The sequence below is a fragment of the Thunnus albacares genome, chromosome 15, assembly GCF_914725855.1.
Source record: "Thunnus albacares chromosome 15, fThuAlb1.1, whole genome shotgun sequence".
NCBI lineage: Eukaryota > Metazoa > Chordata > Actinopteri > Scombriformes > Scombridae > Thunnus > Thunnus albacares.
Genome location: NC_058120.1, coordinates 24,049,473 through 24,063,725, shown reverse-complemented (window position 1 = coordinate 24,063,725; position 14,253 = coordinate 24,049,473). Strand labels below are relative to the sequence as shown.

The 14,253-nt window shown below is 39.8% G+C and overlaps 1 protein-coding gene across 3 annotated transcripts in view; it reads right to left on the bottom strand.

Annotated features, from left to right (window-relative positions):
- Positions 1–14,253, bottom strand: part of capn3a (calpain 3a, (p94)) — a 16,061-nt gene extending 1,808 nt beyond the window's left edge. For 2 of the 3 annotated variants that reach the window (XM_044374054.1, XM_044374055.1), the window contains exons 1-20: positions 13,686–14,253; positions 13,121–13,190; positions 11,985–12,103; positions 11,621–11,754; positions 10,942–11,110; positions 10,515–10,598; positions 10,187–10,281; positions 10,004–10,081; positions 9,014–9,174; positions 8,566–8,735; positions 8,226–8,237; positions 7,767–7,975; positions 6,326–6,362; positions 5,853–5,930; positions 5,665–5,722; positions 5,366–5,439; positions 4,228–4,296; positions 3,991–4,069; positions 3,204–3,320; positions 1,223–1,281 (exon numbers count right to left, since the gene is read on the bottom strand). In XM_044374054.1, the coding sequence (XP_044229989.1) occupies positions 1,223–1,281; positions 3,204–3,320; positions 3,991–4,069; positions 4,228–4,296; positions 5,366–5,439; positions 5,665–5,722; positions 5,853–5,930; positions 6,326–6,362; positions 7,767–7,975; positions 8,226–8,237; positions 8,566–8,735; positions 9,014–9,174; positions 10,004–10,081; positions 10,187–10,281; positions 10,515–10,598; positions 10,942–11,110; positions 11,621–11,754; positions 11,985–12,103; positions 13,121–13,190; positions 13,686–13,937 (2,124 nt within the window). In that variant the 5' untranslated portion in view covers positions 13,938–14,253. The remainder of the gene's footprint in view (positions 1–1,222; positions 1,282–3,203; positions 3,321–3,990; positions 4,070–4,227; positions 4,297–5,365; positions 5,440–5,664; positions 5,723–5,852; positions 5,931–6,325; positions 6,363–7,766; positions 7,976–8,225; positions 8,238–8,565; positions 8,736–9,013; positions 9,175–10,003; positions 10,082–10,186; positions 10,282–10,514; positions 10,599–10,941; positions 11,111–11,620; positions 11,755–11,984; positions 12,104–13,120; positions 13,191–13,685) is intronic. The other variant, XM_044374056.1, reaches the window with a different exon arrangement.

The following is a 14,253-nucleotide window of genomic DNA, read 5'->3' as shown; positions in this document are numbered from 1 at the left end:
TAAAACTCAGCTACGATTCACTGTAATGTGCTGTGATGCACAACTTTACAAACAATCATATACATTTATAACTCCATAGTGTTTAATTTTGGGGAAGTATGTGTTGAATTAACAGTAGTTTGATACATATGTTCATCTTCCTGAGTGCGATATACAGTAATTCAATTATTTTAGCAATAAGGTGAAGATCAGCCGTAATCATTAGCGCGATAGTTCCCCTTGATGACTAATAATCCCTCATCCCAGCATGTATGTTTATGAGTTGTGAGAAGTTCAATCTGAGAGTGATTTTCCCATCAGACTGTTCAATCATTTTTAGATGCCTGAAGAGGTAAAACTGTGTTCAGTATTTAAAAAGGAAACAAGAGGAGAGAAAAGTCTGAAAATATTTGCTGTCGGATGTTGTTTTGTCTTATTTCCTTCTCCAGTTATCATCTTGCAACTGAACCACTGCATCACATGTTGCCTTACACAAGATCTTGTAGAATAAAACTCTTCCAATAATGTTCAGATGTTGAGCTGTTACACGCTGTAGGTGGAACAATTTGACTGGCAGATTTCATGCAGTTCAAATAAACATTTTCCATCACGTTGACTAGTAGTTGCTTTTCACTTGTTTATGTAAGACTGACTGTAAGACCAGCTGCTTATTGAGCTATATCTGTTGTAGAGTTGTGGATGTTATTTCCTGTGTGTCCACACCAACTTCCTCGAGGTTTGAAAATGTTATTATTGTATATACTGATTTTAAGAAAAAGGACTCTTTTTTTTTTTGCTTCTTGCCAAATACAACATCCAATAAATCCAAATTCAATAGAAGAAAACCATCATTTTCTGTTCCATGAATGATGTTAAAAACTATATTGACTTAATCTCCTCTTCTCTGAATAATAATCTGTGAAAACCGTCTAATTAAGACTAATTAACAATTACAATTTGTTGGTTTTTGCCCTCATTTACTCTAAATATGCTTAATTTGCTCACACTACCTATTTATTTATCCTACTAAAATGTTATACTATAAATAAAGTTTATGGGGAAAAGGGTGTATTATATAATTTAGCAGGTTTAGAAGAACATTTTGATGCTTTATGTAGAGGGACGGTGCCCAAAAATAATCAATGTCTGTCTGCATATTGGAAAACTTATGTTGCACAAGCGAAACTGTGGATGTGGAGACGTGTGGTTTACAGGTAGCGTTTTGTCGTAGCTCTTCACTTACCTCCAGGACACTGAGTCTGATTGTACCATCTCCATCCTGATCAAAGGCCTGGAACGCCCCTAGAGAGAAAAAACATTGCAACACTGCAACTATGATTCAATACAATTCAAGTGTGATCCACCTCAGCCCACATACTGAACGTTACACCAGGAAACTTCAAAAACACACCGTCTGGTGGCTTCAAAATCATGTTTAACCAAACAGGAGGGCCAGTGACTCGTTAGGCAAAGATACAGCAGAGTGCTTAAAGAACGGGTAGAGGGTGTCATCCCTACATTTAAACAAGACACAGTTGTTTTTTCTCGCTAGTCAGTCTTTTATGAGCTATTGTGCTAAACAAAGATACCGATTTTTAACTTCCTTGTGGAACAAGAGTGTCTGGATGTGACTCCAGAATCCGGACAAATAGACTGAATCAATGGAGTCTCACTTAGTTTGGGACACTGCATCACTCCTTTGTGATTAATACAGTAAAGTGTATTCTCACATAAAAATCTTGCCAAGTGCAGCTTTAAGTGCCAACTGACTTTTAACCCCTTAACTTTCAGTTTCCTCTACTTTTCCCTTTAGACCTGCTTTAACTGTTTTTTTTTTTGGTCACTTTTAAGTTCATATCTTGAAAATGATCATTCATTAGGAGTAATGTTTCTGTCCAACTGGTGAATGTAAGTCCAATATTCACTCTCTTTTAGCTCTGTTAGGGGAATATCTGACTCTTCAGCTGCTAAATGCTCCACTATGTTCACCAGCTAGTCTACAGCTAACTGTGTCTGTTTGCTGTTTGGTGCTGAGCAGGTAGCGTATAGTTAATTTTTAGAGCTTTTTCTCTGAAAACGACACTATGTGAGCGCTGAGAATGAACCGAAACAGTAAAGTTGCAGCTGGAGAGCTAAACAATGAGCTGAAACTCTCTAAACATTTCCATAAAGCCAAGAGGAGCAGCAGAGTCGGGTGATAATTCTCTGTAGGTTCATCACTACAAGCAACACCTCGGACATTACACGCTGTCATTTCATACATTGTAATTATGAAAAATATCGATTATTGCCGTTTTAAGGTTGGACAGTATTGCATCTATTCTGTATCAGATTGTTCCACTTCTATATCGAAGCTGTTTGATATTTACAGTGAAACTAAAAACTACTGAATCAAAGTGAAACATTTTGGATGTATTAAGTATCATACACACAACTTATTTCTGGAAACTCAGCTACAACAGAGTGAAGTTCTGTTGGTTTGAACAATGCTTGGCTGGACTGTATGAGTGTGTCAAAAATTCACACATAATGGAATAAAAAAAAATGAATAAATGTGTGATGTTTGTTTGTGAAAGAGCTGCTTCAGTCTTTAACACACAGATACTTTTCACATTCTGACCCTTCACAGTTTGTCCTCATAATGAGTCTCTATACCAAACTTCTGAACCACAACTCTATTATTTATCGATAAATACCTCATTAGTCATTAATAAACTAGTGATTAATCCTTATTTCAGCATTCAGAGAGCAGAGTATACTTGAGGTTTTACACTATAGGTTTATGGAGAAAAAACATATTATGGTTGTATGTTACATAAAATAGGAAACTTAACAACCATCATGATTTCACTGAATGTTATTGAATGTGAAGAAAGCAACATTTTTGAATAAATACGGGTCAAATTGAACCTGAAACCCTATCTGCAGTATCTACAAAAATGTGAATCAGTTGTACAAAAATTAAAAAAAAAAAGTTAGAGTCAGTTCTGGGTAACTTTGAGAAACCTTATAACATTTCAGGCTAAAAAAAAAAAGGTGTATTAGGGTGTTTTTACTGCTCTCAAATGTATAAATAGGTCAAATTTGACCTGAACAGTACTGTATGTGAAATAAGTGATGACAGGCTGGAGGAGTCATTTTAAAATATCCTCTCTCACCTTCAGTATGTCAGGTGACGCTCTACTTATACTCAGTACGGTGATGTGTTTCAGGCACTGACTTACTGAACATGGCTTCAAGCCGAACCAGACAGCTGATGAAGCTGTCGAAGTCGATGTTCATGTTCTCGTTGGCATAGCGCATGGTGATGATGTCATACAGCTGGTTGTTGAGACGGAAGCCTGAGCGGGACATAAGACACATGACTGTACAGTGACAAGAACATTTAAAGGATGAGTTCAAGCTGTAAATTCATCTGCAGCACATTCCTACAGTCTACAAACAGCAAGTTTACATTAAAACCCAGGAAATGTGATGTTACAACAAAAAATAAATGACCTTTTAAAGGTCATGAGGTAACATAAGGTCATGACTGATGAACTGCAAGAATATGTCTAATATTTCAGAGATCAGATACAGACTGATGCTTGCTTTCCAAATTAAAAATACAGAACATTGGCATCAAAAATCTTTTTTTTTTTTAGCAGGTTAATCACATTTAAAGTCAGATCTGTTTTTTGTGCAGAAGTATTTTTTTTTTTAGGTTTTGTGATATATTAACCTTAAAGGATCAGTTCACCCAAATCACAAAAAACTAAACAAAAAGAAACGTTTGGCCCTGTTTGCAAATAGTTTTTGCTTTATAATGCTAAAGTTTTTCCAGACACACAGTCCTGGTTAGTCTGAATAAAACAAAACTCAATTCTCCTCCATTATATTCAGGCAGCAGGAGAAATCTGAGACGGATCCCTCAACATCTAAAATATTTGCACAGATAAATACCACCAGGTGTAAGTAATTTGGTTTAACTGACCCTTTAAGATTTTCTAATTCTTCTATCGGTGTTATTACCTGCGTCATTGACAGCGTTCCTCATCTCGTAGCTGTTGATACTACCAGACTGGTCTGCGTTATAGTGCTTAAAGATTCCCTGGAAGAGAGCATTTGTGCATTTGATGTGTCGACAACAACCCTGATGAGAGCGACTCGCTCGTCTTTAAAGATTAAGTTCGACATCAATGAGAAAGTGAGAAAGTGATGACGCTATCATGAAAACATAAAGAGAGAGAAGGGAACCTGCAGTCCCACCTGCCACTGTTTGATCTTATTCCACAGATGTCTGAACTCCTGAAGATTGAGTCTGCCTGTCCCATCCATCTGAAACGAAGCAGTTAAGACCGAAATAATGTACGTATCAAGGAGCGTCAGTACTGCTCTGTTAGATTAAAACATTATTTCAGTTAAAAACATTTTAAAAATCCCCTCCAGACATGTTTTAAGATATATATATTTATAAATACTCTGCTTTGAATAATAATTTCTGTCTTGTAACGTTTTTGCACAAAGTCCTTAAAATGACTGAAGCTGCAACAGTTAGTCGATCAACAGAGATTTATTTCTGATAACAGATTAATTGTTTTGAGTCACATTTTGAGTTAAATTTTCTGGTTGCAGCTTCTACAATGTAAATATTTTCTGGTTTCTTAAGTCCTTTATGGCAGTAAAATGGATATCTTTGGATTGTGGACTGTTGGTCGGGAGAAGACAAGACATTTTAGGTTAAATCTTAGACCAAAAGACTGATTAATCGAGAAAACAATGAACAGCTTTAGTTGCGGCTCTAAATATAAACATTTCCTCCTTCTCCCTCGGTAAAAAATCCAGAACATATGAATGTATGCAAATATCTCTAACTTTAAGTTTAACTGTTGGACACAAGATGTCTCCTATTTTACTGAAAAATGATTGGCTCCAAATTAGTTGTGATGTCACAAATCATGCTCGTAGGGTACACGAGTTTTGAAAACAGTCGCCCAGCGTCAAACTCTGCACATACATCATTCTGCACAGTGAAGCTCAAACATCCAACTGAAGGAACGAGAAGAAAAACACATTTTTGAGTGGAGGGAGAATTTCAGTGTCACATTTGAGCAGCAAAATAATGTTATGTTTTTGTGTGTGTCTGAGAATGACATCACTAACGTACAATACATCAATTAAGTTAATTATTCTAATTAAAGAGTAAACAAACACTTTGGGTAAGACCACAAGAGGTCACGGGGAAAAAAGCACACTCGATACTGAGAAAATGAAAGTACGACATGTCTCTGTGTTTGTGGGGTGAAATGAGGCCTAGACTACGTGAGCTTCCATCACAGACCCTGCCATGGGTCTCGGCAGGTTGTGCCTCCTACAGACAACACAGCCAGCCCGATGCACTCGATACAAAGGATACGTCCATCAGAGCAATCATGCTCCTGCAGCTCTCCAGGCTGAAGCCCTCTGTGTTCAGGTCCTTATCTGGAGGGAACAAAAGGACAGAGAGAGAGAGCTGTAAAAGATTTAGAGGTAAATAAGTAAAGGATAATGTACAGCGAGTGGGTCATTATTGTGAAATGAATCCCGGCAGGGTTTGCAGGACCGTGACGCGAAGCATCACCCTGAATCACCCCTTACAGTATAACTGAAGGGCAGTGACTGACATGGAAAAACTGGTAACAGGTCAGTTTATTAGACTAGACTCACGTTTAGTGATCACTCTGTTGAGAACGTTTTTCAGTTCGTTGGCTGTGATTTCCATGTCCTGCAAGAGTTATTGTAAAATTCAGAATAAGACATTATGATGCCAGTATTACCCATCAACACAGTCAATGATTAGCGGCTACAACAATTAGGAGAGAAGGGAAAATTATAAAATCTCTGTCTGTACTCACTTCGCCGGCTATCTCCTGAAAAATGGTCCGGAACTGCTGGTCCTCCTCGCTCTCTTCCCCCGCCGAGGCCGGCGCCGGCTGAGGCGTCATGGAGCCGCAAAGTAGAAGGAGATGAAGAGACAAGAGGGGGAAGAAAATGTAAAAGGAAAAATGCGGAGATCAAGTTTGTGAAGGACTGCACAAGCACAAGTATAAGCTGCATAAATTAGGAATTTTATATTATTTAGCATTAAGAATAATGATGCTGGGTGAACATGTTGAAGGAATAACTTTAATGTTTTGATGTGACATTGACACTGGTGGGCAACATGGTGCAGAATACTGCATTGTTTTGTGCATATGCATGAAAATGCATGTTGGTTTCAAGAAAATGAAAAACTAAAGATGTATTAGTAGCTTCTCTCAGAGAAATGTTCAGACACTTCTAACATTGTAACTCCACAAACTCTGGAAAGGAAAGGAAGGAGACTTACCACTGGATGATCGGCCTCAATCCTGTTCTCTATCTCCCTGGGTGAAGACGAATAAACATTAGTCACCATGGTGACAACAACATCTCATCTGGACCATAACTTATCTGTTTACTACAGCCAGTGTTATTTTCATCAGATTGTTATACACTATTATATAAATAGTCAAGTGTATCTTTATCACACCGTTTCTGAAGGCTTAAATACTCACATACTCACATAACACCATTCCACAAAGATTTAAAGAAGCTGTGAATAAAATGTGTTAGTTTAGTACCACCTGATGTCTCTTCTAGTATTTTCTCCTCATTTTTCTTATTTTGGGCAATCTTGGTCATAGTAGGTGTCATCTCCTTGATTTTATAAGGCTTAATATCAACCTGTAGTTGATTGTGTGCAGCTATTTAGACAAATCTAGGTCAAAACCAACAGAATCAGATGGGAGGGGTTCACAACACTCATCTGGTGTTTAACGTATTTTAATCCTAATGGCATTGAATTCATATTATTTGCAAAAAATGACCCGTGTGAGATCGAAAGCCAAGTTTTGTAATTCAAAGCCCATCACAGGGGCCTGTTTTACTGCACATCCATCACAGCCTGATTCACAGCCAGGTCCTGGTCCGTCAGAGTTCAGGCCGGCTCCGCATGCTGTCTGGTCCTCCAGGGCAGCAGTTGGATGTTTGTTGAGGTTGGAGTATGCAGTATTGAATATTTTTGAAAGTTTACCAGTGCATGCCCAAATCTGAAGTCGCTTGTCCTAAAAAAGATTCCATAACAGCTTCGAACTGGGGCCGATTTCTTCGAGCTCTACAAATCAAATCTCCGTTAAAATGGTTTGTTCTTGTTGGTTTTTGTCCCACCCACCAAGCCCCACCCGACAAATCCCACCCCAATCACAAACAAACAAACCTGCACTGTGAATGTCTAATATACCATTAAACTTGCTATTTTCTAGGTTAAATAAATCCTGTTGCTGTTAATTTACATATCAACAAGTAGGGCTGGGTATTGTCTGAAACTGATCTATAATAGTTTTATGCAGGTTTTTATATTTTAAGTATTTGTCAGGGCTCTAAAATGTTTCTTTTGGAGTACAACTGTAAAATATTAAAACTTGACTAGAAATTTCAACTTGACTTGATGATTCTGCAAACAGAATCAGGTCATATTCCATTTATTTATAATAAGAAATGCATTAAAACTACAAAAAACCTCTTGATATTGATACAGCTAAAACCTCTCAATATCCTCTAATGGTATTGATTTGTGTTGTTCTTCAATACCCAGCCCTACTCAGAAACAGGATCAACATCAGCTGAATTAAATACATACTAACAAACATATCTGTATTATTCTAACAGGGGAAAACTGTGCATCATTCCCTCCTCACGCAGCCCAGCTCGCCCCCTGCAGGCCACCCTGAGCGCCCTCACCCACTCACTCTGAGGTGTTCCTCTTTTCAGAGAAGACTCGCAGGATGAACTCTCCCTCCTGGTGCGGCTCGTACGTGGAGGGAACGATGACGTACTCTCCGGGGCTCAGGCAGAAACGCTGGGTCACCTCACGCAGGTTGATGTAGGACTTGCAGCGAGCCTTGGAGGAGTTGAACAGGAAGAAGTCCTTCTGCATGTGCTGCTTGTTCCCGTGCATCTGGAAGAAGAGGAGGGAGGAGAAGTGACTAAGTGTTAGAAAACGTAGGATGGAAACAGGCTTAAAAGTCACACAAATGCACAAATACACACACAAAGCTAAAGACGAAGAATTCAGAAAGTTTACTCAAGTATAAAACTATATTAAAGAACTCATTAAAAGTTAATAATCAAACTTGGAAAACAAATGATGTGTGATTAACTTGCAAACTGGTGCTCCACTGTGGGAGTTTCTTTCACGCCGTCCTTACCTCCTTTGGCACCTGTGGGCAGACAGAGAAGACATTAGTGTTTGTGTCAAATGGGGTGTTAATTAAAACCAAAATTTTTATTATGGTGTGAAATTTACTAGAACAAATAACAAGATCAAATAGCAATTTCAAAAATCTCCTTTTTCCCAGTTTGGTCCAGGAGAATTATGGGATTTACTAGAAAGAAAACATGTTTGAAAGTTTTCTGACTTTTCAGTATAAAACATCTGAACTGATGTGATTTAAAAAAAACACTGTAAGTCATAAGCAAGTTTAAACAAACATTGAGAATTCAGTGTCCCACAATCTCTGAATGATGAATGAAAACCGAACAGGACACCTCATAAATGGCAAATCCGATGGTGAAGAGGTTGGCTCCCATCTTGCGCTCTTTCCGCCTGTTCTTCTGCATCAGCGCCACCACGAAGGTGCAGCCCGCTTCGTTGTCCTCAGGATCATCATCCTCCTCCAGCAAACGCAGGCGGTACTGAGGGTTGGTCCAGAAGGTGTCTGCAAGACATTTAGGAGGTTTTTACAAGTGTGATTTTTGTCCTTTCTATACTAATTTCTCAATTTCAACGTTTTCATGCTTTGTTTTCTAATTTATGTGCTCTTAAACACCTGACTTTTTTTTTTTGTATAAGTATCTGTATAAAGAACAGCAGTCCAAAACAACATAGCCATCAGAATTGATACCATATTTAAAGCCAGCACAGTTCTCCTGTTTCTGGGGTCACAAATGTCTGAGAAAGGAATGTACTGTTGTGTGAATCTTTACAGTAATATACCTGGGTAGTTCCTGCAGCCTCCAGCAGAGCAGCCTCTCACCCAGCGGCCCTCATTCACAGAAACAGTCCACTTGTGGATCTTGTCATCCTCCAGGGCATTAGGGGTGAGGTTACAGATCTCGATCTTGGTGTAGTTCTTCTTGAAGTCCTCGAATGACATCCTGTACGGGCACAAAAAAGACCAAGACAGGATGGATACCTGGCTAAAATCTCTACAGCTGACGTCATTTGATTCCCTTTAAAGTTACTATGAGGAACTTTCATTAAGTGTTGATTTAGTGGCTCCTGTGGACAAAAGTGATAGTGTTTTCCCAGAATAAAGACTGCATTTCCCATGAGCACCACCGCCTCGTGTCGTAAAGATCTTGGGTAGCACGTGCATTTGTTTTGGAAGCGAGTGAAAGACAGATGCTAGCTTGCTCTTTCTCTGTTTCTCTCGTCTTTTTCTCTCGTCCAACAACAAGTCTAACTTTACTTTTAACATCATCAAATGAAAAGAAATGTCCTCCCCTTGTCCTAGTAACGTCTTTGTACTCCCTCATGCTACAATGCAACATTTAACGTAAACATAGGGTCTTCCAGTTGGCGTGCTGTAAATCGTTCCATCAGATTTCGTGGGGAATCCGACCTGGTGGCAGGCATTTAGAATAACTATATAGAAATAGCCCATTTTCTCGCTGATGGTCTCATTTGTTTATGTAGGTCATATAGAGGCATCAGAGGCATCATAAAACGGTTTTATAACCAGTTAAAAGTTCCTTGTAGTAACTTTAAATATCAATAAAATTCTTGCTTTCCTCATAATGTCAGCAAACACACTCACACAGGCGTTAATCAAGAGTTTCGACTGTTGGAGCTTGAAATATTTAATACCAATGTCATGTATTATTTGGAGATGTTTACTGCTTTCTATTAATTTCTATTCAAATCATGTGAACATGAGATCCACATGTTCCAGCTATAATATTACAGTATAAATATGCCACTTACCAGAACTCTCCATCCTCAGCACTCTGATGCTGTAGCTTCTCTTTTTCAGTCTTTGACAGTGTGGTCCACTCCTTAGAGCTTTAGGAAACAGGAGAAAAAATGTTAAATTACCAAAAGCTGATCAAAAGACAGTAAAATTGGAAATCAAAAACTTTGGGGTGAAGTTGGTTAAAAACTCCTTACTTGTCACTCCAGGGACCGTTCCACTCCACCTGACCCCACGGGTTCCTCAGTCGCACCAGACGAACTTTAGACTCCTTGTGCTGAGAAGATTTACACTGTTGAAAATTTGGAATATTTCAGATTCTCACATTTAATCTCATATTGTTTTTACGTAATTTGCTGTTTTGGACACATTAATGTGACCCCCAGTGTCTTACTAACACTCTCCTTGTTACTGTGCTGTTGTCCTGCTCCACCATTTGTCCTGCAGCTCTGCAGAGCCACACAGTTGAAACAATTACAAAAAACTACACTCAGTATTGTCATCTTGCTCAGTGGCCTGCTTTACCTCCTCCACTGCCGTCACAGAGTAGGCGTGACCCTTCACGAGTCCCGTCACAGTACGCGTCTCAAAGCGAGCTGGAACCAGAGACTGCAGATACACAAAACACATAACAGACCATGATGAACCAAAAAAAGATTTAAAGAGAGAAACACATCCAGCATTTTATTTAAAGTACAGGTGTTAATTAGCAAATAAACCTGATATGCAGATAATACCATCAGTCTAAATCAATTTGCATAACAATAATTCTAAATGAGCAACATAACGACATCTGAAAATCTTGCTTTTGCTGACATCCAGTGGCTGAAGCTCTCACTTTACTGCTGTGCAGGCTGTGTTCAATGCACCATGACATTACTTTAGGTGCAGTTACAGATGCAAAATACTTCACGTGTTAAAGCTCTCAACCTCTGTATCATGTCTGACTCACATCAATGGAGCATCCCATGAGGGAGCCTCTCTCCAGAGCTTTCTTCATGATCTTGTAGAGCTCTTTGGGAGCTTCCTTCATCTCGTAGAACTCAGTGACTCCACCAGTGAAATCTTCCATGGCCTCAGTGGTGTTTCCACCCTTCAGGGCCTCATAGGAGCCATGTAGCCTGGACACAGACAGGGGAGAGCATTTCCACTTCAACTGTATTGTCACCTTGCAGTCAGGTAAAACACCAAACACAGACTTGAACACAAAACATAATAAATACGTAAAACATGTTAAGACATGCTAAAAAAAACAAAACAAGCTCACATAAAACGATTAACATAAACTTTTGACTTACATTACATCCAACACAACTGATTTAGATAGCCCCAATCTTAATACTTTCTTAGACAAAGTCAGATTTCACAAGACTGCAGCACACAAAACCTACAGGAACCAAGAAAGAAATCAATTCTAAAACTGTAGGGGAAATGTCTAACATCTACTGATTTATGTAGCTGAAAAATATTAAGCCATTAATTTACAAACCGATACAGAAAAATAAAAAGGTGTGTGACCCAACTTGTTGTCGTTGTCAAGAAAAGTTCGACCTGTCCTTGATATGCAGCAGTCAAAGGTAAACAATCAGTGTAAAACCTCTTCTGTTCTCCTCTATGTGCTCAGTACTCACTTGGCGTAGGCCTTCTCCAGCAGGGCGCTCCAGAACTCGTTCCTCTCGGCAGACTTAGTGAAGACCAACTGGTTGTTGAAGGTCGGGATGCGGTCGTCAATGACGACATCAACCCAGTCACCATAGCGCCAGAACTGGAGGACACAATGAGGTCAGGGAGGAGAAACAATGCTAAGGATCAAGGATCAGAAGCCGATGACATTCCTATAGCTTTTACACACTTTACACATTTGAATCCAAGGACCTTCATCAGGATTATTTCTCGATACGTGAGTAATGTTATAAATCCACTAATGAGGAATGAAGGAATGACTGAATGTAAGACTTTGTGGAAATACATGAGAATTAGATGGTTGCTTCTGACCTGGAAGTGGAAGATGCCGGCGTAGCCCTCTGAGAAGCTTTGCTCCTGGGGAACAACTCGATAGAGAAGCTTCTCATTTAGGGTGAGACAGGCGATGGCAGCCAGCAACCAGCAGTCACCTGAACACAGAAAATCCTTTCACTCAACTCTCCTCGATTAGATGTTAATGTCTGAGAGTCACAGATTATACATAAAAATAGTAACCTCAGGAGGAGTGATTTCATCTGATACATAAATTCTGCCTTTTTCAGATTCCTACTGCATGGATGTAATTGGAAAATGAACCACCTGTCCTTCACTCAACCAGAAGATAAATACCTAGATGAAGAACTTGTACCTTGACAAGTGTGATTTCCCTAAAACAAAGACTGAGAGCAACTTCTCTGATGGACATATTTTGTTTTGCTGGAGGAAAAGACCACTACTGAGTGCTGACGTTTGTGTTTTCTGATTGTCCAGGTGTGTCACAGGGTGTTAGCTGCTGGGCTGGGAACAATGTAAGTTTTTCAACGGGGAATGGTTAACAGTGTCTGCCAGGACCTTTGTGCTTTTGGTCCCCTTTATTTGCAGCCTGAACTGAACAACAATGAGAAGTGCTGCTGGTTGGATTCCCTTCCAAAAGAGTAAGCAGAATATGGGGAGGCCGCTGCAGGCAGAGAGGCCGTGTGCGGGGGATTGATGGGATATTTGCTATCCTGTGATCCCCGAGCTGCCTGAATACAAACTGTGACTGAATGTTGAATACACCCAGAGCGATTCCATATAGAAAACACAGCTATACCCTTTCCCCAACCTGCCATGTATACTTCTGCTTCTGCTACTTCCAAAATGATGTTCAACAACTGCCAAAATAATTTCATGCACCACTGAACAACGACAAATGGCTGTTTCTGATCTGGAAGGGGAGGAAGATGCTAGCATTTTAAGCTTCTAAAGGTAGATTTCCTCCTATTTTTTGCGCCACAGAAATCTTGTCCTATTAATTTTAACTCTCCAAGAGCAACCAAAATTAAAACCTTCGAGTTCATCCTGAATCCTTTGCGTCACTATGAAACTTCTACTTCACAGAATGAAAAACACTGTGATGCTGTGATGGTATCACTGTGCCAAAAATGTAAAAAAGAGGCATAATTTACCAAGATCTCCCTGGCAGATGTCTGTCCTACTGGCTCCTCCAACAATGAACTGAGGGTTCTCACAGATTTCCTGCAGACAATAATAAACACAAAGAGGAGTTAAGGATCAATCTCATATCTGCTAGTAAGGATTGAGGTTGCTGTGTGAAGTCCTCTGAGATAAACTTGTGATTCTGGGTTGTATAAGTAAACATAACATGACTCCATCTGAGGCGGATACCAATTGGGGCAAAGTTACAGTTGTTTCCAAATAGGTAAGTGATAAACATTCATTACAGTAAGAGCTTTCAATTTGACTCCGATCTATCCACGTAGGACTTGCTGGGAGAATTTTAATCCCAGAGGTGCCTCTGTTGACCATCTGCATCTCCAGGTAAAATCCCGCAGCAGCAGTTAGTTTTCATCATAATATAATCCCTCATTAGGATGGAAAAAATGCTGTTATTTCCACGCAGGTTTGATGTTGCTGTGTACCAAAAAATTACGTCCCACCTCCCACATGCGTGATCCATCCCCTCTTTATTTAAATTTGTGATCAACGTGTCCGGTATAAACCCCATCATACCTTGGGCCTCTTCCAGACGATGTTCTTGACCTTGTTGGACTTATGTCCGAGCTCCTTGAAGCCCAAAGACTCCACAGTGGCCGGGAAAGAGTCATCCTCAAACAGGTTCTTCCTCTGAAGGCACTCCTGTCTCAGGGTGTTGAAGTCCTGGCAGTTGAAGCGGAGGGGCTTGTTCAGAGACCCTTCCCCGTCTCTTCTCTCTCGTTCCCGGATCAACCGGTCGCAGAAAAAGCCAGACGGTGTATAGGGCATCTCGTCTCAGCTGACTTTTTTTTTTTTTTTGAAAAAACTGGCTTTTGCCACTTGTACTAAAGTCTTACAAGCCTAAAAACCCTGGCATAAATCCAAACAGCTAATGTCTGATTGGCTCTTTCTTTGTGTGACGTCCCCCTCCCCTTCGTCACAGAGCAGTTGCAAAAGCTTGGTGTGAAAGAGACATTCGCTCCACATGCATTCACCTTGCATTACCATGCACATACACACACACATACGCACAGAAACTCACATCACACAGATGTATATTTGTTGCGTTCCGATTGGCCGAACTGAACAATGATCTTCCCCTGGC